Below are 25,739 nucleotides of genomic sequence, written 5' to 3' on the forward strand. Positions count from 1 at the left end.
CAGCATTAATAACAGCATTAATAACTGCATTAATAACAGCATTAATAACAGCATTAATAACTGCATTAATAACAGCATTAATAACAGCATTAATAACAGCATTAATAACAGCATTAATAACTGCATTAATAACAGCATTAATAACAGCATTAATAACTGCATTAATAACTGCATTAATAACAGTATTAATAACAGTATTAATAACTGCATTAATAACAGCATTAATAACTGCATTAATAACAGCCTTAATAACAGCATTAATAACAGCATTAATAACAGCATTAATAACTGCATTAATAACTGCATTAATAACAGCATTAATAACGGCATTAATAACTGCATTAATAACGGCATTAATAACGGCATTAATAACGGCATTAATAACTGCATTAATAACTGCATTAATAACAGCATTAATAACTGCATTAATAACAGCATTAATAACAGCATTAATAACTGCATTAATAACAGCATTAATAACTGCATTAATAACTGCATTAATAACTGCATTAATAACAGCATTAATAACGGCATTAATAACGGCATTAATAACAGCATTAATAACAGCATTAATAACGGCATTAATAACTGCATTAATAACAGCATTAATAACAGCATTAATAACAGCATTAATAACAGCATTAATAACTGCATTAATAACAGCATTAATAACGGCATTAATAACTGCATTAATAACGGCATTAATAACAGCATTAATAACGGCATTAATAACGGCATTAATAACGGCATTAATAACTGCATTAATAACAGCATTAATAACAGCATTAATAACAGCATTAATAACAGCATTAATAACTGCATTAATAACAGCATTAATAACGGCATTAATAACTGCATTAATAACGGCATTAATAACGGCATTAATAACTGAATTAATAACTGCATTAATAACTGCATTAATAACAGCATTAATAACTGCATTAATAACAGCATTAATAACTGCATTAATAACTGCATTAATAACAGCATTAATAACTGCATTAATAACTGCATTAATAACAGCATTAATAACAGCATTAATAACAGCATTAATAACTGCATTAATAACGGCATTAATAACAGCATTAATAACTGTATTAATAACTGCATTAATAACTGCATTAATAACAGCATTAATGACAGCATTAATAACTGCATTAATAACAGCATTAATAACGGCATTAATAACAGCATTAATGTCCTCATATTTCACCCTCTCCTGTAATACCTGTGTCATACCCATGGCATTATACACACAATCCTCATATGTCACAAAAACATGCCCACACACACACTCAGACTGACAATCAACAGTAACGTGAGAAAAAAGCACCACATGTTATATAAATATTGAATGGCATTTAATAGACAAAAATAAAAAGAAGTGTTTTGTTCCACGGGCAGATGAGACCGTAGCAAAAACACAATGACAAAAAAATGAAATATGAAAGTTCAGGACAATGGTGAGTAAAGACAGAAGTTTGGTGTTTGGATTCCTCCGATTCCTCCGGTAAGGATGAGTTTCAGTGTGTGTGGTGTTTAGGACAGATTACAGCAGAGGCGACGCTACGCCACAAACCTCCATCCACACTCAAATAAACACACACTGCTCTTCTCACTCACTCATTCTGTCGCGTTTCCAGTCTAAATATCTCACAAATCTTAAATCAAGATGCATTTACTAGATCAGTAAAACCACATGAGATATTTCTCCTTGTTTTCTTAAAAGTAAAATCTAAATGAAGTGAGTTTTTGCTTAAACAGGCAAAATGATCTGCCAATGGGGTGAGAAAAATAATCTGATTTGCTGATTGAAATCTTGTTTCTTGTTTTCCGTCCCAATCAGAATTAAGATTATTTCTCTCACCCCATTGGCAGATCATTTTGCCTGTTTTAAGCAAAAACTCACTTCATTTAGATTTTAAGAAAACAAGAAAAAATATCTCATGTCGTTTGACTGATCTAGTAAATGCATCTTGATTTAGGAATTGTTAGATCTTTGGACTGGAAACGAGACAGAATGAGTGAGTGAGAAGAGCCTGTTTTGCAGCGCACACACTGCTGAAGTCCCGTCAGTCCCGCTCATCCCTGCGGATCTGAGGCAGATGCTCGGACCATGGACTGGTGCTCCATACACTCCTTCAGTTTGTCCTCCGTCAGCGTCAGTCGCTGCTCCAAAATGGCCACCGTCTACAAAACAAGCAGGTGTGTGTGTCATGAGATGGACATGAGAGAGCACAAGCACGAGCCTCAGGACAGATTGACACAGATTCGATGTGAAATGCTGTGTGTCCTCTTCACAGCTCGTTCTCATCAGTACCTGCAGAGGGTGAAGGGTCATTATCTTCAGCCAGGGCTCCAGACGGACACCAAATGCTTGCATTTTGCTACCAAAATTTGAGAGTGTGCAATTTAATTTCACATCCAGTTGCACGTGCAGCCAGTAAACTTGGGCATTTATTCAACAGATCTCTAGAATGCTATATTTGCTGACGTGACACACACAGGATCTATTTAACCAATACTGTCACGGTTTTTTATTTGTTTTAAAGTTTTTACATGACTCAAATGTAATGAAGTCATTTTATTTAAAAGAAGAAAGCTGTTCAAACATCCATCACACAGCTTATCCTCTGCAGTGAGCCCTTCGCTGTTCTTACATTACACCGTTCTCATTACAGCGGTAAACTCTACACTTCTGTCTGTGATGTGTCAGAGATGCCAAACGAGCCGAGCTCCAGCTGTTCGCTATCAGACTCGTTCATCAACTGGTTCATCAGGGTAACTTCACGATGTTTCTGTTTATTCAGTTTGTTCATGAACTGGATCTCGCGTTCAGACTCAAAGCATCTCAGTCATTAAAGGGCGAATTCCTTCACTGAATTCAACCAATCACAGGCTCCGCCACACCTCATACTCGAACGCTATTGGTCTGAAATGTTGTCATCCTTTGAGTATTTATTTGTTTTTGTTTTTTCTTGTTTCCAGTCCAAACTAGGGCTGCACGTTTTCAAGTTCTTCATTAACCGTTAACCGAGGCCCTTAGCGGTTAATACTCGGTTAGCCATAGTGTGCGTCAGGGTTATTACTGTTAGTTTATTACGTTGACGACCGCCATCTCCGTAGTGAACGCGCCTATAGAGAGAAAGGCACATCATGGATTACATAATCAGAGAGTAGCCTCTTTCTTTTCATTTTAAATTGTTAAAAGACATTTTCTTTCATGCTTTCTTAAAGGGCTCCTTCAGCGCTGGGAAGATGAATCTGTATTTAAACTGGGTCATCAATGCAGTAGAAATTAGGGATGTCCCGATCCGATCACGTGATTTCAGACTCGATGGGAATCGGACGTTACATCCCGATCAGGACTCGGATGTATATGTATATTCTGGGGTGAGGTGAGCAGGGGTGCCGTGTAAAAGGTGCGCACTTACACCGCGGTTCATCTCACATCTGATGATCAATAATATGGGTTGTAACTTGAAAATAATGCGTTATGTATGTTTCTGTAGATGGATACCCGTGCTGGCTCCTCAGTACATTACAACAGCACTAATAAAAGAAAAACGTGGGCAAAACGGTCTATCTGTGTAAACTTTGTTCAATTCATGCGAGTGCTGCCGTATTGTCATTGAATATGAGCGGTCATTCTTACAGTCATCACCCGTGTGTAGAGAAGACGCGAATGAGAGCGTGCGCAAATATTGAGTTCTCTTTCAAGTCTTGCGCTTAAACGGACCAACTAAAGATAAGGAGTCACTCACTGCTCTTGTTTGAATCGCTTTTGTAAGGATTATTCTTTAATTTAAACAGTTAAATATGCAGCTATTTTACATTTGATTAGCTTACTTTATTCAATTTCTCTACCTAAAAACTAATGTTAGACCTCTAAAAACCTGAAAAGCATTGTTAATTACACTTCAAATATTTTTTCCCCAAAGTTAATTTATGTCACTGAAGGCAGTTATCGTCACGATGATTTCATTTCAAGTGTTCGTTTTTTAAATAAGTTTAGTTTTAGTTAGTTATCTGATGCTATAAAAACGAGGTGTGACGTCATGATTGACAGCTGAGATCGACGTCTTCTCGGAGTGAAGTCACTGAGGCACTAACAGACTTTTTCGGGATTTTTGGGAGCAGATTATTTAATTTAATTTCCATAACTGTTTATTTCACACCAACATAATCAATTGTTCTGCATCTGTGAGAGTATGGGTGTGCTTTTGATATCGCCGCTGTACTTCCTGCTCTGCTTAACTCCGGTCCCGGACTTTTTTATATTTACTGTAGCACTAAAATCCAAAAGTGAAGAATTTGTTATTTATTACTTGATTGTTCAAGCTACCTCACAGAAGTGCTCTGTTTGTTAGAGTTGTTGAATGTTAAAATAAGTTGAATAAAATAAAAAATAAGGAACATCCTGGTTCGTTTTTTTGCTCTTCTTTATTTTATTTTTTTAATGTATTATAGAAGTATCGGATCGGGACTCGGTATCGGCAGATAATGAGTGAGTCGCCGCGTGAGTCTCACAGCACTGAGCACTGACTGCAGGAGTGAGATTAATGAGCTGATGAGCTCTCGTGATGAGCGCTAAGGTAATCGCCACTACACTCGCGGCACACATTCACAACGCCAGTTCAGTCTGGCGCGCTTCAGTTCATGCCTTTGCAAGCTCAACTTTCATAGAAATTAATTTGAAAAGTTAAAAGACTTCCATTGCTCACCATAGCTCCGTTTAAATGAGTGCCTGTAGCTGAGCTGAGCTGTGAGTGTGATCTCCATCCCTCATGAGCGGGTTCAAAACATGCGGAAACGGCTCCCTCTGCTGGCTGCAGTCTTTAGCCTTTGGCCAAACATTCCTCCGATGATGCAAATATCGTCAATTTGCATCATAGGAGGAATTTTTCCAGAAATAAAATGCATAAATCTCGTCTCAGGGGGATATGAGGAGGAAAGCTCAATCAGTTGAATATACTCCAGTGTTTCTACTGATACAAAGCCATATGCTAATCGCTGAAGTAACCCTTAAGATATATTTCATGTCTGTGAGCCCTACGCTGAGTTTCCTTAAATTAGGATGAGATGCGCTCCAGTTCACGAGCAATGCGAGAGGCCCCGCGAGGGCGCCTGCATGATTAGGCCCCGCGGCCGCCTCTCTAATGATGCCGGGTGTTGGCTGTTGAGATGTACAACACAGAGGTTGTGCTTGAAGAATATCTAAGCACTGCATTGCAATACTTGCATTTTCCCCCGTCACTCTCAATTTTAAAGTGCTCCCACGCTGTGCTTTTCTTTGCCCGCTTCATATTAGAAAGCTGGTCAAGACTTCTTCTTGTGGATATTACAAATGTCTGGGAGCGCTCTGGCGGTCTCTATTGGTGCAAAAATATATTACAACTAAAGTCAAGGCACGTCATTGACGCCACTTAACCGAGCAAAGTGTTTCACTCGGTTACGCAATTTTTAACGGTTAATCGGTTAACCATGGACACCCCCAGTCCAAATATCGAAATATTCTCAAATCAAGATGCATTTACTAGATCAGTAAAACGACATAAGATATTTTTTCTTGTTTTCTTAAATAATCTTATTTCTGATTGGGACGGGAACAAGAAATCAGATTATTTTTCTCACCCCATTGGCAGATCATTTTGCCTGTTTTAAGCAAAAACTCACTTCATTTAGATTTTATTTTCAACAAAACAAGAAAAAATATCTCATGTGGTTTTACTGATCTAGTAAATGCATCTTGATTTAAGAATATTCAGATATTTAGACTGGAAACAAGACAAAGTATTAAATCAGAAGAGCATTTTCTGCAGTGTGAGCGTGCTCTTAGCAGGTCTTTAAAGATTAACCGAGCGATCTGGTTGTGAGCACACTCAAAGCAAACGCAATTATTCGTGTAAATAGATGACATAAGCGTGTAATGATGTGCGTGTGTTTGCGTCATGGCTATCAGATGTGAGGCTGCTGCAGGTGGCGGAGCATTTACAGCCTTTCCTCACAGCCGCTGGAATTATTAAACATCTTTCTGATGGCGGATTGTCATCCAGAAATATCCCAGTCAAACCCACTATTTTGGTCACAAGATGTAGAATCTGTAAATGACAGCCGCACGTACTCAACTCTTGAGATTCATCCACGCTGAGGAGCTGATGATAATTCAACAAACGTTTCAAACAGAGATGGAAACAGTACCGACTGCAGCTTTATAGAACTGTTATTTTGCATCAAAACTATCATTAGTAGTCATTTTCACACTGAAGCCCCATTTCCACCAACACAGTTCTCTTAAGTACACTTTTGAGGGATCTGTACTTTACTTGAGTATCATTTTTGGGGAGTATTCGTGACTTTACTCAAGCACATGAGAGGCAAATATCGAACTGTTTACTCCGTTATATTTCTAACCATAACCGGAAGTACCCGTTACTGCTTCAAAAAAATAATAAGCAAAAAAAGAAAACTCTCGAAACCCTAAATTAGTTGTTTCCCTCTCAAACCTGACTGGATTGTGCAGGCGCCACTGATTAGGACAGCCAATCAGCTTCAGCTTTCACCAAAGTCAGATTTAGATTTAGATAAGAGACGAAACAGGTCCATCCGGGAATCTGCCGACCTGGAGAATGTGTGTGTTTAACACAGCCAGGGTCAGATGTGGCTGCAGAACATCCATTAAAACTCCATTAAAAGTGAGAAATGTTAAATAAAGCAACATGGTAACAAGATGAAAATAAATGAATTTTACTTTCATTCCTTTTATAATCTCCAAGCTATAAACATTAACATTTCTCAATACTGCATCTAGGACGTTTCTGAACACAAGTGGCAGTAATAACGACATATTTAGAAATGTTCTCTTGATCCTCAAGTACTTCAGCTCCTTTACACTGTGAAACAATTCAGGTCTCCCACTGAACATTTTCTAGTGACTGATCACATCTACATTTTTAGTTGGCCAAATGTAATTTCTGCTAATTAAATTCCATCAATTCACAGAAATTTTATTTGGCCAACTGAATTTTTTCGTCACTAGAAAATGTTCAATTGGGGCCTGATTTTTTTTTAAAAGTAGATATCTGACTGCAGTACTTTTTAAGTACTTACTAAAATTTAGCACGTGGTATCTGTACTGTTCCTCAAGTAATGAAGCTGTGTACTCTGGCGATCCGCTCGGAGAACAGGCCATTCTACTCGGCTGGAAAAGGGATGCGATTGAAACGCTGTCAGTGTTCTGAAAGTGGAGTTCCTTTGCATATATTCTGATGTTTCATAAACAATTCACACTGAAGTATGCAGAACTCAATCCTACGATCAGGCCCGTGTGTGTGTGTGTGTGTGTGTGTGTGTGTGTGTGTGAACAGTAAGATCCGTCCTGACTGGGCGCCAGTATTGGAAGAGTGTAAAGGACAAGCATAGGCATTGATGCGCGGCTGTGGAGGCGATTCTGAGATCACACTCGCTTCTGCAGCTGGACTCAATAAATGAGTGCCAAATGTATAGAATGTTTCCATACTACTATAATCTCTCAATGCCAAACAGGCAAAATCAGAGAATCACATTTATCATCTCATATCTTATAATGCAAAGATGAGAGCCAATCATAACAGTGGGCATTTACATTGAAGTCTTAAAGGGAAAGTGGGCCTAAAACGTGTTTCATAAGCGTATGTTTCTCAAGACTAAGGATTATGACAGAATGGAAAAGAAATGGAAGCAAAATATAGGACGGAGAAAGAGTGAGGGAGGGAAAGACATTCAGATCCGAGCGTGGGAGGGAGTCATAATCCGTCGTCACAAGAATGCATGAATGGCATCTATTTTGGCCGGCCCCAAACAGATGTGCTGTTCTCCTCGCAGACAAACCCGCTGATTATACGAGCGGAATACGAGCCGCTCGTTCATGGCATGAGGCAGAACCAAACACAAACACAAACACACACACACACATACACACACACACACACACCCTCTATGTGTGGCAGAAGCACAGACAGACTCTGAGAGCTGGAGATGAGGAATGGAGCAGGATATCTTGTGCCAGGGCCATGTGAAGAACACACTGAGCATGTGCAGAGGGGGCGTGTCCCCGAAGCATGAGCCGCGGAGGGGGCGTGTCCCCGAAGCATGAGCCGCGGAGGGGGCGTGTCCTCGAAGCATGAGCCGCAGAGGGGGCGTGTCCTCGAAGCATGAGCCGCGGAGGGGGCGTGTCCTCGAAGCATGAGCCGCGGAGGAGGCGTGTCCTCGAAGCATGAGCCGCGGAGGGGGCGTGTCCTCGAAGCATGAGCCGCGGAGGGGCGTGTCCTCGAAGCATGAGCCGTGAAGGGGGCGTGTCCTCGAAACATGAGCCGCGGAGTGGGCGTGTCCTCAAAGCATGAGCCGCAGAGGGGGCGTGTCCTCGAAGCATGAGACGCGGAGGGGGCGTGTCCTCGAAGCATGAGCCGCGGAGGGGGCGTGTCCTCGAAGCATGAGCCGCGGAGGGGGCGTGTCCTCGAAGCATTAGAGGGGGCGTGTCCTCGAAGCATGAGCCGCGGAGGGGGCGTGTCCTCGAAGCATTAGAGGGGGCGTGTCCTCGAAGCATGAGCCGCGGAGGGGGCGTGTCCTCGAAGCATGAGCCGCGGAGGGGGCGTGTCCTCGAAGCATGAGCCGCAGAGGGGGCGTGTCCTCGAAGCATGAGCCGCAGAGGGGGCGTGTCCTCGAAGCATGAGCCGAGCACTGCTGTGATTGGCCGTTGTGAGACGTCAGTGTTAACGCCCACTGCTGTGATTGGCCATTGTGAGACGTCAGTGTAAACGCCCACTACTGTGTTTGGCCGCTGTGAGACGTCAGTGTAAACGCCCACTGCTGTGATTGGCCGCTGTGAGACGTCAGTGTAAACGCCCACTGCTGTGATTGGCCGCTGTGAGACGTCAGTGTGAACGCCCACTGCTGTGATTGGCCGTTGTGAGACGTCAGTGTAAACGCCCACTGCTGTGATTGGCCGCTCTGAGACGTCAGTGTAAACGCCCACTGCTGTGATTGGCCGCTGTGAGACGTCAGTGTAAACGCCCACTGCTGTGATTGGCCGCTCTGAGACGTCAGTGTAAACGCCCACTGCTGTGATTGGCCGCTGTGAGACGTCAGTGTAAACGCCCACTGCTGTGATTGGCCGCTGTGAGACGTCAGTGTAAACGCCCACTGCTGTGATTGGCCGCTGTGAGACGTCAGTGTAAACGCCCACTGCTGTGATTGGCCGTTGTGAGACTTCAGTGTAAACGCCCACTGCTGTGATTGGTCATTGTGAGACGTCAGTGTAAACGCCCACTGCTGTGATTGGCCGCTGTGAGACGTCAGTGTAAACGCCCACTGCTGTGATTGGCCGCTCTGAGACGTCAGTGTAAACACCCACTGCTGTGATTGGCCGCTGTGAGACGTCAGTGTAAACGCCCACTGCTGTGATTGGCCGCTGTGAGACGTCAGTGTAAACGCCCACTGCTGTGATTGGCCGCTGTGAGACGTCAGTGTAAACGCCCACTGCTGTGATTGGCCGCTGTGAGACGTCAGTGTAAACGCCCACTGCTGTGATTGGCCGCTGTGAGACGTCAGTGTAAACGCCCACTGCTGTGATTGGCCGCTGTGAGACGTCAGTGTAAACGCCCACTGCTGTGATTGGCCGCTGTGAGACGTCAGTGTAAACGCCCACTGCTGTGATTGGCCGCTGTGAGACGTCAGTGTAAACGCCCACTGCTGTGATTGGCCGCTGTGAGACGTCAGTGTAAACGCCCACCGCTGTGATTGGCCGCTGTGAGACGTCACTATCGCTCCACTATTGTCCGCCACAGCATTGGGGGAATTGGTGATCCTCTGCCCATCTTGCCTTCTGAGAGACACTGCCACTCTGAGCGGCTCTTTTATACCCAATCCTGTTGCCAATAGGCCTAATAATCTGCAGATTGCTCCTCCAGCTGTTCCTTATGTGCACATTTAATTTGTCCAGCCTCTTATTGTTCCCTGTCCCAACTTCTCTGGAATGTGTAGCTCTCATGAAATACAAAATGAGCCGATATTTGGCATGACATTTTAAAATGTCTTACTTTCAACATTTGATATGTTATCTATATTCTACTGTGAATAAAATGTAAGTTTATTACATTTGTAAATTACTGCATTCTTTTTTATTCACAATTTGTGTCCCAAACAGTGTCCCAAACTTTTTTGGAATTGGGTTTGTACCAGTAAAGCCTGTGTGTGTAAACGGGGCTATTGATAAACCATTTCTGTCCGAGTTTCCTGTTGCGCCTGGAACTACTGTCGAAATGAAACAGGAAATGGCCTTCCTCAAACCGTCAACACGCATTTGCAAAGCACAGATTTGTCTAGAATGCTGTGAAGAACAGTCTCAGCCCATCATTACTCTCTGCCAAACATTGGCATGATGCATTTGTCCGTCAGACTGGCAGATGGTGAAGCATGATTCACTCAGGAGAACGTGTTCACTCATCTTCAGCGCTGTACTCACTCATTACATATTTACGACCATGGACACGATTTCATGAAGCTGAACAATGTGTGTTTCTGGAGCTTCCTGAGACAGACTGGATCTTGATATTGAGGACAGCCGGTGTTCTGGCAGACTGCGAGACATTTACGTTTAGCAACAACATCAATCTGTTCTCTATCAGGACACACATCTGATGCTGACTTACTGAAGAGGGGGCAGCTTATTACAGTACCAAACTGAAGGACACCGAGATCTTCCATCGTCTGCAGAGACAGCGGTGATGAGAATTACCATCAAAGTGGTACAAAAGAAATGCAGTGGGCACTGTTGGTTTAATCATGTGGAAGTGGAAGCAACATCAAACCAACCAGACAACCCTTGTAAACACTCAGCACAAACAAAAGAGCACTTGTTAGCAAAACTACAGAGAGGCCAGTGATCAGTGAAGGAGCTGCAGAGAATGAAGTAAAGGTGAATCAGTCAACCACATCAAGAGCTCTGGAGAACAGAAGCCATTACTCAAACAGACCATCAGCACATCCCACACACTGTGTTTGAGATAGAGATGGAAGAGCAACCCTTAAGAGAACTCTTATGAAGACCAATAAACGCATGAGAAAGAAGCAACCACGCTCTCGGAGAAACCACCACCATAGAGACTCCATTCAGGAATATATAAAGACACACCAATATAGGTGTGCAAAAATAAAACATGTACAAACCCGATTCCCAAAAAGTTGGGATTGTACAAATTGTGAATAAAAACAGAATGCAATGATGTGGAAGATTCAAATGTCAATATTTCATTCGGAATACAACATCAATGACATCAACAGTTTAAACTCAGAAAATTTATAATTTTAATGGAAAAATACGTTTGTTTTAAATTTCATGGCATCAACACATCTCGGTAAAGTTGTGCCGTGGTCATGTTTCCCCCTGTGTGTCATCCCCTCTTCTGTTTATATCAGTCTGCAAACGTCTGGGACTGAGGAGACGAGCTGCTCAAGTTTAGGAATAGGAATGTTGTCCATTCTTGTCTAATACAGGCTTCTAGCTGCTCAACTGTCTTAGGTCTTCTTTATCACATCTTCCTCTTTATGATGCGCCAAATGTTTTCTAATGGTGAAAGATCTGGACTGCAGGCTGGCCATTTCAGTGCCGGATCCTTCTTCTACGCAGCCATGATGTTGTAATTGATGCAGTATGTGGTCTGGCATTGTCATGTTGGAGAATGCGAGGTCTTCCCTGAAAGAGACGCCGTCTGGATGGAGCAGATGTTGCTCTAGAACTTGGATAGACCTTTCAGCATTGATGGCCTTTCCAGATGTGTAAGCTGCCCATGCCACACACACTCATGAACCCCAGACCATCAGAGATCAGCTTCTGAACTGAGCGCTGAGAACAGCTTGGGTTGTCCTTGTCCTCTTTAGTCCGGATTACATGGTGTCCCAGTTTTCCAAAAAGAACTTCAAATGTTGATTGGTCTGACCCCAGAACAGTTTTCCACTTCACCACAGTCCATTTTAAAAGAGCCTTGGCCCAGAGGAAACGCCTGCGCTTCTGGATCATGTTTAGATATGGCTTCTTCTTTGACCTATAGAGTTTTAGCCGGCGACGGTGGATGGCGCGGTGGATTGTGTTCACCAATGTTTTCTGGAAGTATTCCTGAGCCCATGTTGTGATGTCCATTACAGGAGCATTCCTGTGTGCGGTGCAGTGCCGTCTAAGGGCTGAAGATCACGGCCATCCAGTTTGGTTTTCCTTTGAAGAGCAGAGAAGAGCGAAGGTGCATTCGCCAAAAGTGACGTCATCGCAGAGAGAGCTTGATTTAAATGTACATTTATGCATTTAGCAGACGCTTTTATCCAAAGTGACTTACAACTCAGTAGTACATGATGATGGCTTGATGGTGTGCAGGACATTTTTTGGCATTTTCATCCGAGGTTGCATGACTTTGAGGCGAATCTAGCCGAGCATGACGTCTCATCACACCGCCAACCAAGGCTTTAGTCTAGCATTTGTCGTCGAGTCACCACCAAAACTGTCTTAAAAGTCTGTGTGAAGCACTTCATACGAACATGAGAAACTGAGCGCGCACAAATAGCTTCAGCAAACTTTATAACCTTTGGGGCGGGCCAACATTTATTTTGCCCATGTCACAATATGAGGTAAATCTAGCCCTGGATATAACGCAACAGAAGCACCTCCGCTCATCTTCACACACAGATGAAGATATTAGTGTTGAAATCCGATGGCTCAGAAAGGCCTTCATTGACACCAATGTCATTTCCTCTCTCAAGACCCATAAAGGCACTAAAGACGTCGTTACAAAGCCCATCTCACTACAGCGGCTCTACAATCATTGATGAAGAGGCCAGAATAGAGTTAGTGCGCAAAAAATAAATTAAAATAAATTAAAAATAACGACTTATATAGTGATGGCTGATTTCAGAACAAAGCTTCGAACCGTTATGAGTCAGTGAATCGATTCGTGATTCGGATCGCCAGAGTCACGTTAAGCCTAGTTCAGACTGCACGATTTTCAAACTCGTCGGGTCACTGCTCTATTCACACTGCAGGACTATCTGGGGTATCATTCAGTCTCTGCTGTGTTCACACTGCACGATGGTTTGACGACAGAGGAGTTTACACTGAATGACTGAACAAGAGGAAGAATCGCCGACAACTCTCTCTCTCTCCGGTGCACAAACTACGTTTCCCAAACACACGTGCGATGTGACGAGTAAACAACGTGAGATCACACGTGCGTCAGACCGGAGTTCTCGCGCGAGACTTGGAATTGTTATTTAAAATGATAAACTGCACAAAGTTTGCTTCAAACTGTATGTGCGCTGATTTGTGGAGAAAAAGAAAAAAGATTATGGCGGAAGAAATTGTTGGAGAGACAGAGGGAGCCAGGATTTGTTCTGCAAAGACAGTTTGAGGTAAATAAACAATTTTGTAATGTGCTGCTGCTGCGGCTGGATGTGCAAATGTTTGGCCTTTGTTTCTGTTTGATAGAATTGTAAATATATCTATTAAAATACTGATATTCTGCTCTATAACTCCTCCCTGAACGTCCTGCTGCCCTGTATCTCACTCTCTCATTGGCTGCCGGTGTAATTTTCAGTCAGAACGCAGTTCACACAGCAGGAGTTTCAATCGCCGACAGGTCCAGATATTTAGCTGCCAAATATCTCACCGGCGTCGGCGACTCGTCGGCGATTCTCTCTGATCGCGTCTTTGATCATTCATACTGCGTGATTGTCACTCGCGTGCACGAGCACCGATTTGCCTGTGATCTCGGGCATTTGTCGGCGATTTCGGAAAACCTGTCGGCGACCCAAGATCGGGGCAAAAATCGGGCAGTGTGAACTAGGCTTTATTCAGCAGTTTGACACGCGATCCTGAATCGATTCACTGATTCATAACGGTTCGAAGCTTTGTTTGAAATTGGCCCATCCCTAGTCGTCATTTAGTCATCTAAACTATCCTCGTGTCAATGAAGGCCTTTCTGAGCCATCGGATTTCAACACTAATATCTTCATCTGTGTGTGAAGATGAGCGGAGGTCTGACGGCTGGCCAACCACAGGAGGAATTAATCACACCATTTACATTTTTGGGTGAACTAACCCTTTAAGCATTTTTAAATGTCTCAGCGGCTGTAAATGCAGCTACACTTCTGGGAAGCCATCGGCAGTGAAGGATCTGACTGCATATTGCAGCCTTCGGCCTGTTTTTATACAGTTTGAATCAGCATGAGGCAAATCCCTGGAATGCTAATTATGGCCGGAGAGTTATTTCTGATCCTTCTTCCCCAGCGTTTGTGTTCGGAGCCTTCTCTCGGTCTGTGTTTGAGTAAAGCACTCCTCCTACAAGGACGGCTTGATGAGCGGCTCTGGGTCAGCTCAACCCCAGAATGACCCGCGAATGAGGCGGTTCTGAATGTGGGCGAGACGGGCTGATGCTCAGTAAACAGGCTTCCTGAGCCGCCCCCTGAGGCCCCGAGAGCTCGATAACATCTGCTGGCATTTCATGCTAGAGGGAATGGGTTTTGCATTTCCTTCCTCTGCAAGTGTGCTTTTCCGATCAATACGAGCGAGAGCATATCGGCCCATCTGAGAGCGCAGGCTAGCAGTACCACAGCGCTGAAGGTCACTGGAGCTACCGCAGGTAAAATCGTGATTTAATACATGCCTGCTGTTACAGAAGCCATGTTCAAATGCTGCTCAATTGAGCTTTGAATTTACTCAGCATACAAAAAAGTGTCTCATTGTATTTGTCCTCACAGACCATCAGATGTAAGCGGGCTTCTACAACCCTTGTCTTAGTTTCAGTCTGGTTCTGAGCTGACCTTTACATTTATTTGTTATTTTTCCATTTTTTAAATACTCTTAATACAGGCCTAAAATCACATTTCCATTATTAATAAACAAGGTTCTCTAGAAGTTTGCCATTCCAGAATTCAGTAAAAGAAAATCGGTTTGTTTAAATAGAAGCATCTATACAGAGCAAAACAGCAAAATCCACATAATACATCATATTGGCAAAAGTATTGTGCCGCCCCTCCAGATCCCTGTGTCCAGGTGTTCGATCCCTTCATGGCCACAGGTGTATAAATCAAGCTCCCGGTCTGCAGACGCCTCTCATCTTATTAAGTGGGAGAACTTGCAAAATTAGTGGCTGACTAAATACTTTTGCCCCACTGTAAGTCCATTCCTGACATTTCCTCACTACTAAATATTCCACGCTCAACTGTTAGTGGGATTAGAACAAAGCGGAAGCCATTGGGGACAACAGCAACTCAGCCACGAAGTGTTCAATCCCAGAGCGGGGTCAGTGAGGGTCACAGTGCGCAGAAGTCTCCAACTTTCTGCAGAGTCAACAGCTCCAGACCTCCAGACTTCTGTGGCCTTCAGATGAGCTCAAGAACAGCGGAGAGAGCTTCATGGAATGGGTTTCCATGGCCGAGCAGCTCATCCAAGCCTTACATCACCAAGAGCAATGCAAAGCGTGGGATGCAGTGGAGTAAAGCAGCCGCCACTGGACTCTAGAGCAGTGAGACGTGTTCTCTGAGCGACCAATCACGCTTCAGTCTGACAATCCCATGGACGAGTCTGGGTTTGGCCGTCGCCAGGAGAACGGGACTCGCCTGACTGCATTGTGCCATGTGTAAAGTTTGGTGGAGGGGGGATTATGGGGTGGGTTGTTTTACAGGGGTTGGCCTCTTAGTTCCAGTGAAAGGAACTCTTAATGCTTCACCAAGACATTTTGGACAATTTCACGCTCTCGACTTTGTGGGATCAGTTTGGGGACGGCCCCTAAAATAAGTTGTGGACATGAAATTGGTGGCGATAGTGATAGTAATGATGTTTGGGCTCACTGTAATACACTATTAAACTATTAAAACTGCTCCAAATGTGCCTATACTAACACCTGTAATCTGCAGTGAAGTGGGCTGAGAGTGTGTGAAAGTGTGTCTCTTAGCACATTCCTCGTTTCAGGTTCAGATGTGAATTATTTATTGGTCCTTCCAGCAACTGGATCCAGTGTTTTCGTCTAGTCTGTGCTCAGTGCTTCAGTAATCAGTGGCAGTGCACTCACAAGATATGCGTGTTTAGGTCTAACATCATGATCAAATAATGGCTGGGGAGATATTAAATGTCATTTTCTGGATATTGAATGTCATATCCATTCCCCCCTGCGGTCCACACCTGTGCCGTTTTCTCTAACACATCAACGAGGACAAAATGTTCACTTGCTGCCTAATATATCCCACCCACTAACAGGAGCCGTGACGAAGAGAGCATCAGTGTTACTCAACGGTCATAATATTATGCCTGATTGGTGTATATACACACAGAAAACAACTGTTTTACATTGCAATGTTTCACAGTTTCACTGCTTTACTGTACTTATCATTAAATAAATGCAGCATTGGTGAGCAGAAGAGACTCTTACGGACCTCAAACCTTTGAATAGTAGTGTCTATACACACACACACACACACACACACACACACACACACACACACACACACACACACACACATCACATTATACAACAGATGTATTGGATCAGATCTAACTTCTTTGGCTCCTGAATCGAGGTTGTATGAGCTTCAGTGGAGCAGCAGGCCGAAGCACACACAGATATCTGCATGTACAGGTTAGCACGGCGTGGATCTGGAGTCTGGATAAATGCTCCCAGATGAAGAAATGCCCCTTTGAGGCCCGAGCCTTTAGCTCCTGCCAGAGGAACAGCATTAGGACAGAAGGTGGTGTTCTTCAGCAATGCAAACCAGCTGCTCCTGGCTAATGGCTGCCGCATGTAGCCTTCTCCTCTCCATATCACTCAGGATCAGGCGAGAGCGCTGACGGAGCCGCTCAGAAACATTAGCCTTCCCTTTCCCAGCCCAGGATGAGTCAGAAAACAGCAAATGATATGTAAAATGATCAGACAGCCAACAGACCTCGGGGGCAGGATTTCCTCACCTTTCCCCCTGTCATTAAAGGAGTCTCCTCAAACTAACGTTTGTTTCACTATCTGAGTGAGGACATTACATAGACGTCCATTGACCCATCCCCTAACCCAGCCCCTATCCCTGAACCCAGAAACATCTGCAGAACAACAGATTTAAATTAAATATTGTTTTGGCCGATTTATAAGCCTTTTTAACTAGTGAGGACCAGTCCAATGTCAAACTAGTGAGTTGTTTTCATTTTTTACTATATAAGTGAGGACATTTGTCACCCGTCCTCCGGCTGAGACGTTAAACCGAGGTCCCGACTCTCTGCTGTCGTTAAAAATCCCAGGATGTGCTTCGATAAAGAGTAGGGGTGTAACCCCGGCATCCTGGCCAAATCTGCCCATTGGCCTCTGTCCATCATGGCCTCCTAATAATCCCCCTATCCTGATTGGCTTCATCACTCGGTCTCCTCTCCACCAATCAGCTGGTGTGTGGTGAGCGTTCTGGCGCAATATGGCTGCCGTCGCATCATCAGGTGGTGCTGCTCATTGGTGGTGGTTGAGGAGATTCCCCCCTTCAGTGTAAAGCGCTTTGGGTGTCTAGAAAAGCTCTATATAAATGTAATGAATTATTATTATTATTATTATTATTTGTGCCCTCACAAGTATTGCCAAACAAGGAACACACACACACACACACACAGTTTCTGCCAGTCTCGTGTTAGTCTTGAGTATCTATAGAGTAGTGTTGATCCTTCATATCTTACAAGAGTCTTTAGTTTATCATATTTATAAAAGACAGATACAGAAGAATAAAATAAAGCATATTCCGTGACCTTTTGGAGCTTGTAAGGGTTGAGTTTGAGCAGATGTTTAATCCCATCATCATCTGTCCTCATCAGAGCTCATTCAGCTTCTGCTCATATTCTCCATCTCACGCATATTCTCCAAACTCAACTTTAACGTCTTCATAATCAATATTTCGCTCTCTGACAGCTTCTGGAGCACATCCATCATCAGAGACAGTGACAGGAATATCTGATTGTGTTCAGTTCTCGCTTTTCAACTTTAGCAGATTATAATTATTGCAGGGTATATACAGCAATCCTTCAGTTAAATTTACTACTTTTTAATACCTTTTTTACTACCTTCAGAATTTTTTTTAAAACCATCACAACACTGAATTGCAAGTGTTAATCAGCGACCTTTCTATTATTTACACAGATTTTGACATATATAACATACAGAAAAGAATATTTAGAATCGACACCAGAAGGAAATCTGTGATAAGTTATCATTCAGACACAGTAAAATACATCTCAACATTCACAACGGCTGGTTGAGGAGAAGCATTACTGCACACACATCTGATTTACATTAATAATTGGTTATTCAGCAATTCAATTATTTAGTGTTTTTTTCCAACAACAAAACCTGAGCCAAATATTACATTTCTATAACTGTGAGTTGTTGAATTAAACAAAATACTAAATACTAGTGCTGTCAATCGATTAAAACCTTTAACTAGACTAATCAAACATTCTTTCTGTGATTAATCGCAATAAAAAAGAAATGTTTTTGTACATTTTTATTATATTTTTTAATATAATAATTTCACAGTTAATCAAATTAATGTAGAAACAACATAAAGACAGTATATTTTAAATACTTGTTTAAATGGCATCTTTTTATGAATGAAGGCCAGTATTACTGATATTAATACAGCTACTGAATTTTTATTTTATTTTACATTTATTATTAGGCTTCAAAAATATAACAGTTTTTAATTTAAGTAAACTTAAAACAATGCTAACATAAACCCATAATAAATGTCATGTTTACTCCTGCCCTTCCTGTCTGAACAGTTAGGAAATATACAGAAATTTAATAAAGTTATCAAAGTTATATGCAGTCTGCACTGCATAAACTATAAATTAAATAATTAATCCTTATTAAAGCTACAAAAGTTATTTAGTCAAGCGCAGCGATTCATTTTCTCTGTTCCCTTTGTTCTTTAACTTTACTGATAGGAAGCTTTATTGGCTGCTGTCCCTTTAAGAGCAGACAGACACGCGGGTCTCACTGTTTATATGGATCGCGCCTCATTCTCTCACAACTCTTTATACAAAACATTTAAGATTGCTCTTATGAGGATAGTTGTTGAAGATATGCCTTGAAGCAAGTCTATAATAAAACGTAAGCCAGCCACTTCTGTTGAGCGCGCAGTGCTCTGAGATGATGCCGAACGACCGCTGAATATGACGTCAGCATCAAACACACGCCGAGACGGAGACGAAAGATCTTTGATAATGTGCCCAGATATGCTAAAGCCCATATCTAAACAAACTAACGCGAACGCAGACAGAATTTCAATCAGAATAGGACACCTGATAGTCTGAAAAAATAATACCTAATTTGGAAAAAAAAAAAATACCTCTGAGACCACATTTAACACTTTTAATGGCCTTAAATTTGACAATTTTGATTTATCACTTTTTAATACTTTTTAAAACCCCGCGGACACCCTGTATTATGGTTTTGTTTTCTGCCTGCAGTGACTATGAGTGAAACGTCACTTCATCACTGGTGAATTGCACCCATTTCGTCATTATAGATTCATTTATTATTGCGCAAAAAAATATATACGTACAATCTAACACACTTCGGGTCATTAGCGTAAAAAAACCCGGCATTCAATTATAATTCAATGTTTGTTCCCATGTTATATTGTTTAAAATTGATTGATTGAGGAATACTAGGAAGGTTGATGTCTAACTTTAAAAAATGAATGAAGAAGTGAATAATGACTAGGGGTCACCAAGCACAACCCCTGAAAAACAACCCATCCCATAATCCCCCCTCCGCCAAACTGTACACTTGCCACAATGCGTTTAAGGGTTAAAACAGCATAAAAGGCGTGGTATGGTCATTTGATTGATGGCAGAGCAGCATACCTGTGTGAGCACGTCCAGCTGAGCGATGATGTGCTGTAAGGTTTGGGTCAGCGCAGCGGGAACGCGGTCCAGTTCTGCCTGATGCGGGTCGGCTCCTGGCGAGACCACGGCTGTGTGTGAGCTCGCGTCCAACACCTGCAGGAGAGAGGAAACATTAGTGACGTCCGTCTGAATCTGCTTCACATAATCCATCACCTTTATGGTTCTTCTGCGTTCTTTCTAAGTTAGCGGTTTACTTCCGCCCACCTCTGCCATTCCAGCTTAAAACACTGATGCGGTCACTTGAGTTCCTGATGACTGTCATGCAATAGTTAAAGTGCTGGATGTAAAGACCAGCTGTCATTCACTAATGTTCGCTGTAAAATGTGTGTTATTTTGGCAAATTGGCATTCCTGGGTGTATATATCCCATAATTGAGGTCGCTTCAACCCGCGGACATGGAAAACCGGCGGGAAAACTGCAGACGTGGCCACACAGTGCAGTTGAGCTCTGTTGACATTTGACCACTAACGTTATGCGTCGCTCCGCTGCTCTGATTGGTTGTTGGTCTGTCCAATCGAGGGCTTTCCTGGTTGGGTTAAACACGCCCCATAATCACCGCCCAATGAGCATCAGACTCATATTCTGCCTCGAGTTGAGTATGACCACATCAGGCCAGTGGACCGTATGGACACTGTGATGTTTTAATCAGACTCAGTTTCTCTTTGAAAGGCTGGTTCAGAGAATAAAGGCACATCTGGCAGACAGGTGCCACTGGAAAGCCTCTTCTAGGTCCAGCTAGCTCAACATTTGCCTGTGTGATTCCTGGCAAACGTGACGTCTGATGTGCATGACACATGATCCCATGTTTAGCGTCATTGGATCGTGATAGTGACACATGCACTGCAAAAAATGCTCTTCTTACTCAGTATTTCTGTCTTTTTTCTCGTCCAAACATCTAAACATTCTTAAAACAAGAAGTATTTACTAGACAAGCAAAAGTAATTGTCTTGTTTTGGGGAAAAATAACTCAAAATGAAGAGAGTTTTTGCTTAAAATAAGATAAATAATCTGCCAATGGGGTGAGAAAAATAATCTTAATTCAAACAGAAAACAAGATTATTTTTCTCACCCCATTGGCAGATTATTTATCTTATTTTTGAGTTATTTTTTCCCTAAACAAGACAATAACTTTTGCTTGTCTAGTAAATGTTTCTTAAAGTAAGAATGTTTAGATGTTTGGACTGGAAACAAGACAGAAATACTGAGTAAGAAGAGCATTTTTTGCAGAGTTTGAACATGTTTAGTGTCTCGGTTCACAGGAAGTATCGCAGTGAACTTCAGCTCTGCGTGTGCATTTAGGAACGTGACGGCATTATTTGCACTTACTGCGTGTTCACACCAGACGTGACTTGCGTGTGTAGCTGGACGCGTGAACATTGTGTTATTGATCAAAATGAACTTCAAATGAATAAGTGATATGAACGCCGATAAAACGGAAGATCAATCTATGATTTACACGCAATCAGCTTTCAGTTAGTTATGCTATGTTCATTTCAACATTACAGTTCTCAAATCAAAAGTTGTATGTTCAAGGGGCACATTCACAAGATGTGATATAAATCTCTGGTGTCTCCAGAATGTGTGTGTGAAGGTACCCCCAGATCATTTATTAAACCGTCAAATTTTCCTCTATGTGTGTGTGATGGCAGGAAAACACCGGATTACAGAATGCATACAGTAGGCCATAGATACGTGTTTTTTAATATTTAATTGTACTAAACAAATATATTGTGAACATGAGCCCCTTAATTTGCACTACATTATGTCCAGTTGTGGAGCTGCAGCTGAATGTGAAGGAAGAGCCGACGAAACGAGCACAAACTCATGAAAGCTGAAGAGAGCTTATGCTGAGCCAACACACTTCACAAGAGCAGATTAACTCTTGTTGAGAGGTGGACTTATTCACAGCTCAGCAGTAAAACAGCTGCTCAAACACACACACACACACACACACACACACACACACACACACACATGCACCCTTTAACACCCCCACCATGAATCACCTGGACTGGAAAAACCAACAGTGGAAAATTTCCTGAGGCCTCATGAAACTCTGAATTGCTCTGGCCTGACGGATCCATCAATAGCCACAATCCTCCATACAGTCATTCATCAAGAGACGCACATGCAGCACACACACACACACACACACGCACTCTCACACACACATGCACTCTCACACACACTCACACACACGCACTCTCACACGCACACACACATGCACTCTCACACACACACACTCACACACACACACAAACACACTCTCACATACACAAACGCACTCTCACACACACAAACACACACAAACGCACTCTCACACACACACACACACACACACACGTGCACTCACACACACACACACACACACACACACACACACACACACACACACACGTGCACTCTCTCTCTCACACACACACACACACACACACACACACACACACACACACACACACTCGTATAACACTCTCATGCACTTATATAGTCATTCATCAAGAGACGCACATGCAGCACACACACACTTACACACGCGCACGCGCACTCTCACACACACAAACGCACTCTCACACACACACACACACACACGCGCGCGCGCGCACACTCTCACACACACAAACGCACTCTCTCACACACACACACACACACACACACACACACTAGAGGATGGATACCCGACCCGAGCCAGGACAGATATTTAGAAATGACGTTCGGGTTCGGGTCGGGCTCGGTCACGTCAGCGTGATAAGGCATTGAACCTTTTCAATTTAAAACTGCTTATTATGCAAGTAGCCAATGGGCCTGTTTAACTGGATGCAATGGTTAGTTTTTGTGATTAAAATAAATGTAAAATATTACCCTAACATACGTCTTCCTGCATGCAGAAATGTGTTTATGTCACCGTGACAACAACGCGCAACACTTGTGCATACAGTCCCTGACAAAAGTCTTGTCGCTTGTGTATAAATTGACCTAAAGTGCCGCTGAAATATATTTCTAATCAAGATTTTTTTTACAAGAAATGACTCATTTTAATCCCACCAGCTTTTGTGATAATGTTTCAGTGAAAAACTAAACTTTCAAAAAGTATTCTAATATTCACAGCTTGGTAAAGCCCATTGAGTCCATTTTTGCAAAGACATAAGTGTTGTCACCTTGTCATATGAGCTTCACCTGTGACTAATAATGGATCAATTAGGTCTCAAGTGTGTATAAAAAGAACCCCAGTACGCTAGACCTTCACATCAACTGCAACTAGACCTCTGCAAACATGCCTAAAGCCGGGTGCACACTGTGCGATTTTGGCCATGATTTGGCCGTCTGAGACAAATGTAGCTCTCTGATCCTCGGCTAAAATCTGACATCTTTGGTCGTTAGTTTGACATGTTCACCGGCAGCCGATTAATGAGCGCTGCGATCAAATTTTACCTCAGACGAAATTCTGGCAGTGTCAGAAGATTTGGCACACAATCCTGCAGTGTGACTTCTCCTACGACGACCGTCAAATATCTCCGTTTTTCAAGACAAACTATGACCAAAACGAGAGCTAGAGATTTCTCTGTAGCCAGCATTTCAGTCCCGCGTGTAACGCAGCTCACTGTCACCCAACGCGTCATTCATTGATGATATAAAACTCCGGGTGAGTTTTCTTGTGCGCGTCCGTTTTTAGCGCGCCTTCACTATCGTGCAGTCTGACAAGGGACATTCGCAGAAGATTCACCCTGAGAGTAAAGTTTTGATTATCAAGAGGCTGAAGACCAGATCCACTGCTGATGTGGCAGACACCTTCAATGTGTCTCAGCGTCAAGTACAGAGGATAAAAAAAAGATTTGAAGAGACTGGAGACGTTTTTGACAAGCCCAGGTCAGGCAGACCCCGCAAGACAACTGCTCGAGAGGACCGTTTGTTGGCTCGAAAATCCAAGGCCAGCCCATTTTCCACTGCAGCAGAGCTCCACGAGACCTGGTCACCTGAAGTCCGTGTCAACCAGAACAGTTTGTCGGATTCTGTCTCGAAATGGCCTCCATGGTCGAATCAGTGCCCAGAAGCCAGCACTAAACAAAAGACAATTGAAAAACCGTGTGGCATTTGCCAAGGCCCACAGCCTGCTAAAAGGATGGACGCTGGAAAAGTGGCAGAAGGTGGATTTTTCAGATGAATCTTCTGTTGACACCACAGTCGCCGCAAATATTGCAGGAGACCTACTGGAGCCCGAATGGATCCGAGATTCACCCAGAAAACAGTGAAGTTTGGTGGCGGAAAAATCATGGTCTGGGGTTACATCCAGTATGGGGGTGTGCGAGAGATCTGCAGGGTGGAAGGCAACATCAATAGTCTAAAATACCAAGAAATCTTAGCTACCTCTTATATTCCCAACCATAAAAGAGGCCAAATTCTGCAGCAGGACGGTGCTCCATCGCATACTTCCATCTCCACATCAAAGTTCCTCAAGGCGAAGAAGATCAAGATGCTCCAGGATTGGCCAGCCCAGTCACCAGACATGAACATCATTGAGCATATGTGGGGTAGGATGAAAGAGGACGCATGGAAGACGAAACCAAAGAATATTGATGAACTCTGGGAGGCATGCAAGACTGCTTTCTTAGCTATTCCTGATGACTTCATCAATCAATTGTATGAATCCTTGCCAAACCGCATGGATGCAGTCCTTCAAGCTCATGGAAGTCATACAAGATATTACATTTGGATCTCACAGCACCACAACTTAATTTGCTGACATATTTTTGTATTTGCAGTAAATTTGTTCCATTTCTGTATAGGCGACAAAACTTTTGTCTTGCCAAAATTTGACCTTTCCGTCTTGATTAAATGATAAATATTCAATATTTTCTGTGAACATTATTTATTTCAGTGCATTAAACATCATTTGGGAGGGTTTTAGCTTTTCATATGAGCTATTTCTAACACCAATTAATTAATTAAAAGTCAGGTTAATATCAGGTATTTCTAGAAAATAGATAAGCGACAAGACTTTTGTCAGGGACTGTATGTGATGTCGTTATTTAGTGTTTTTTGCGCACTAACTCTATTCTGGCCTCTTCATCAATGATTGTAGAGCCGCTGTAGTGAGATGGGCTTTGTAACGACGTCTTTAGTGCCTTTATGGGTCTTGAGAGAGGAAATGACATTGGTGTCAATGAAGGCCTTTCTGAGCCATCGGATTTCAACACTAATATCTTCATCTGTGTGTGAAGATGAGCGGAGGTCTTCATAAAATAATTAATAAGAAGAGTGTAGAGGGAAATATGAGAGGTTGATAATGATTGATGGGGATTATAATAAAGCATTGGGTGTTTACACACATCTGAAAATAAAAGTGAGTTTTGAATAATAGGTCCCTGTTAAAGGAGCAGTGTGTAGGTGAAGGATACAGCAGTATTGATCAGATGTGCCTGAACACATGAAACTGATAAACACCCGATCAATATCTGATCAAAACATCAGCTTTTCATGAAATCCGTCTCGTGATGTTGATGCCGAGGCTTCTGGGAACTAATGACTCAAATGTGCATTTACTGAACCATCTGGACTAAAGATTCACGCTCAGCTCTTTATTTATCTTCAGAAGGAATGACCTGTTATTTTTCTCCTTTTCTCCTGCTCTGACACGGAGCAGGGATGTTATGGGATGTTTAATTCTGGACTGACCTTCACCGGGGCAGACTCTCATGTTTAAATAATGGCTTCCAGACCAACATTGATCCAGTATTTTTACTCCTTCACGAGGTTAAATATTAAAGACTGTTCCTCACACACACACACACAC

At 42.7% G+C, this 25,739-nt stretch overlaps 1 protein-coding gene across 3 annotated transcripts in view; it reads right to left on the reverse strand.

The window, feature by feature from the left end:
- Positions 1 to 1,966: 1,966 nt before the first annotated feature.
- The window catches only part of poc1a (POC1 centriolar protein A), a 47,704-nt gene continuing 23,931 nt past the window's right edge, over positions 1,967 to 25,739 (reverse strand). For all 3 annotated transcript variants that reach the window (XM_067431939.1, XM_067431940.1, XM_067431938.1), the window contains 2 exons: positions 19,910 to 20,044; positions 1,967 to 2,190 (listed from right to left, as the gene is read on the reverse strand). In XM_067431939.1, the coding sequence (XP_067288040.1) occupies positions 2,083 to 2,190; positions 19,910 to 20,044 (243 nt within the window). In that variant the 3' untranslated portion in view covers positions 1,967 to 2,082. The remainder of the gene's footprint in view (positions 2,191 to 19,909; positions 20,045 to 25,739) is intronic.

This window comes from Pseudorasbora parva, chromosome 22 (genome assembly GCF_024679245.1).
Source record: "Pseudorasbora parva isolate DD20220531a chromosome 22, ASM2467924v1, whole genome shotgun sequence".
In the NCBI taxonomy this organism is placed as follows: Eukaryota; Metazoa; Chordata; class Actinopteri; order Cypriniformes; family Gobionidae; genus Pseudorasbora; species Pseudorasbora parva.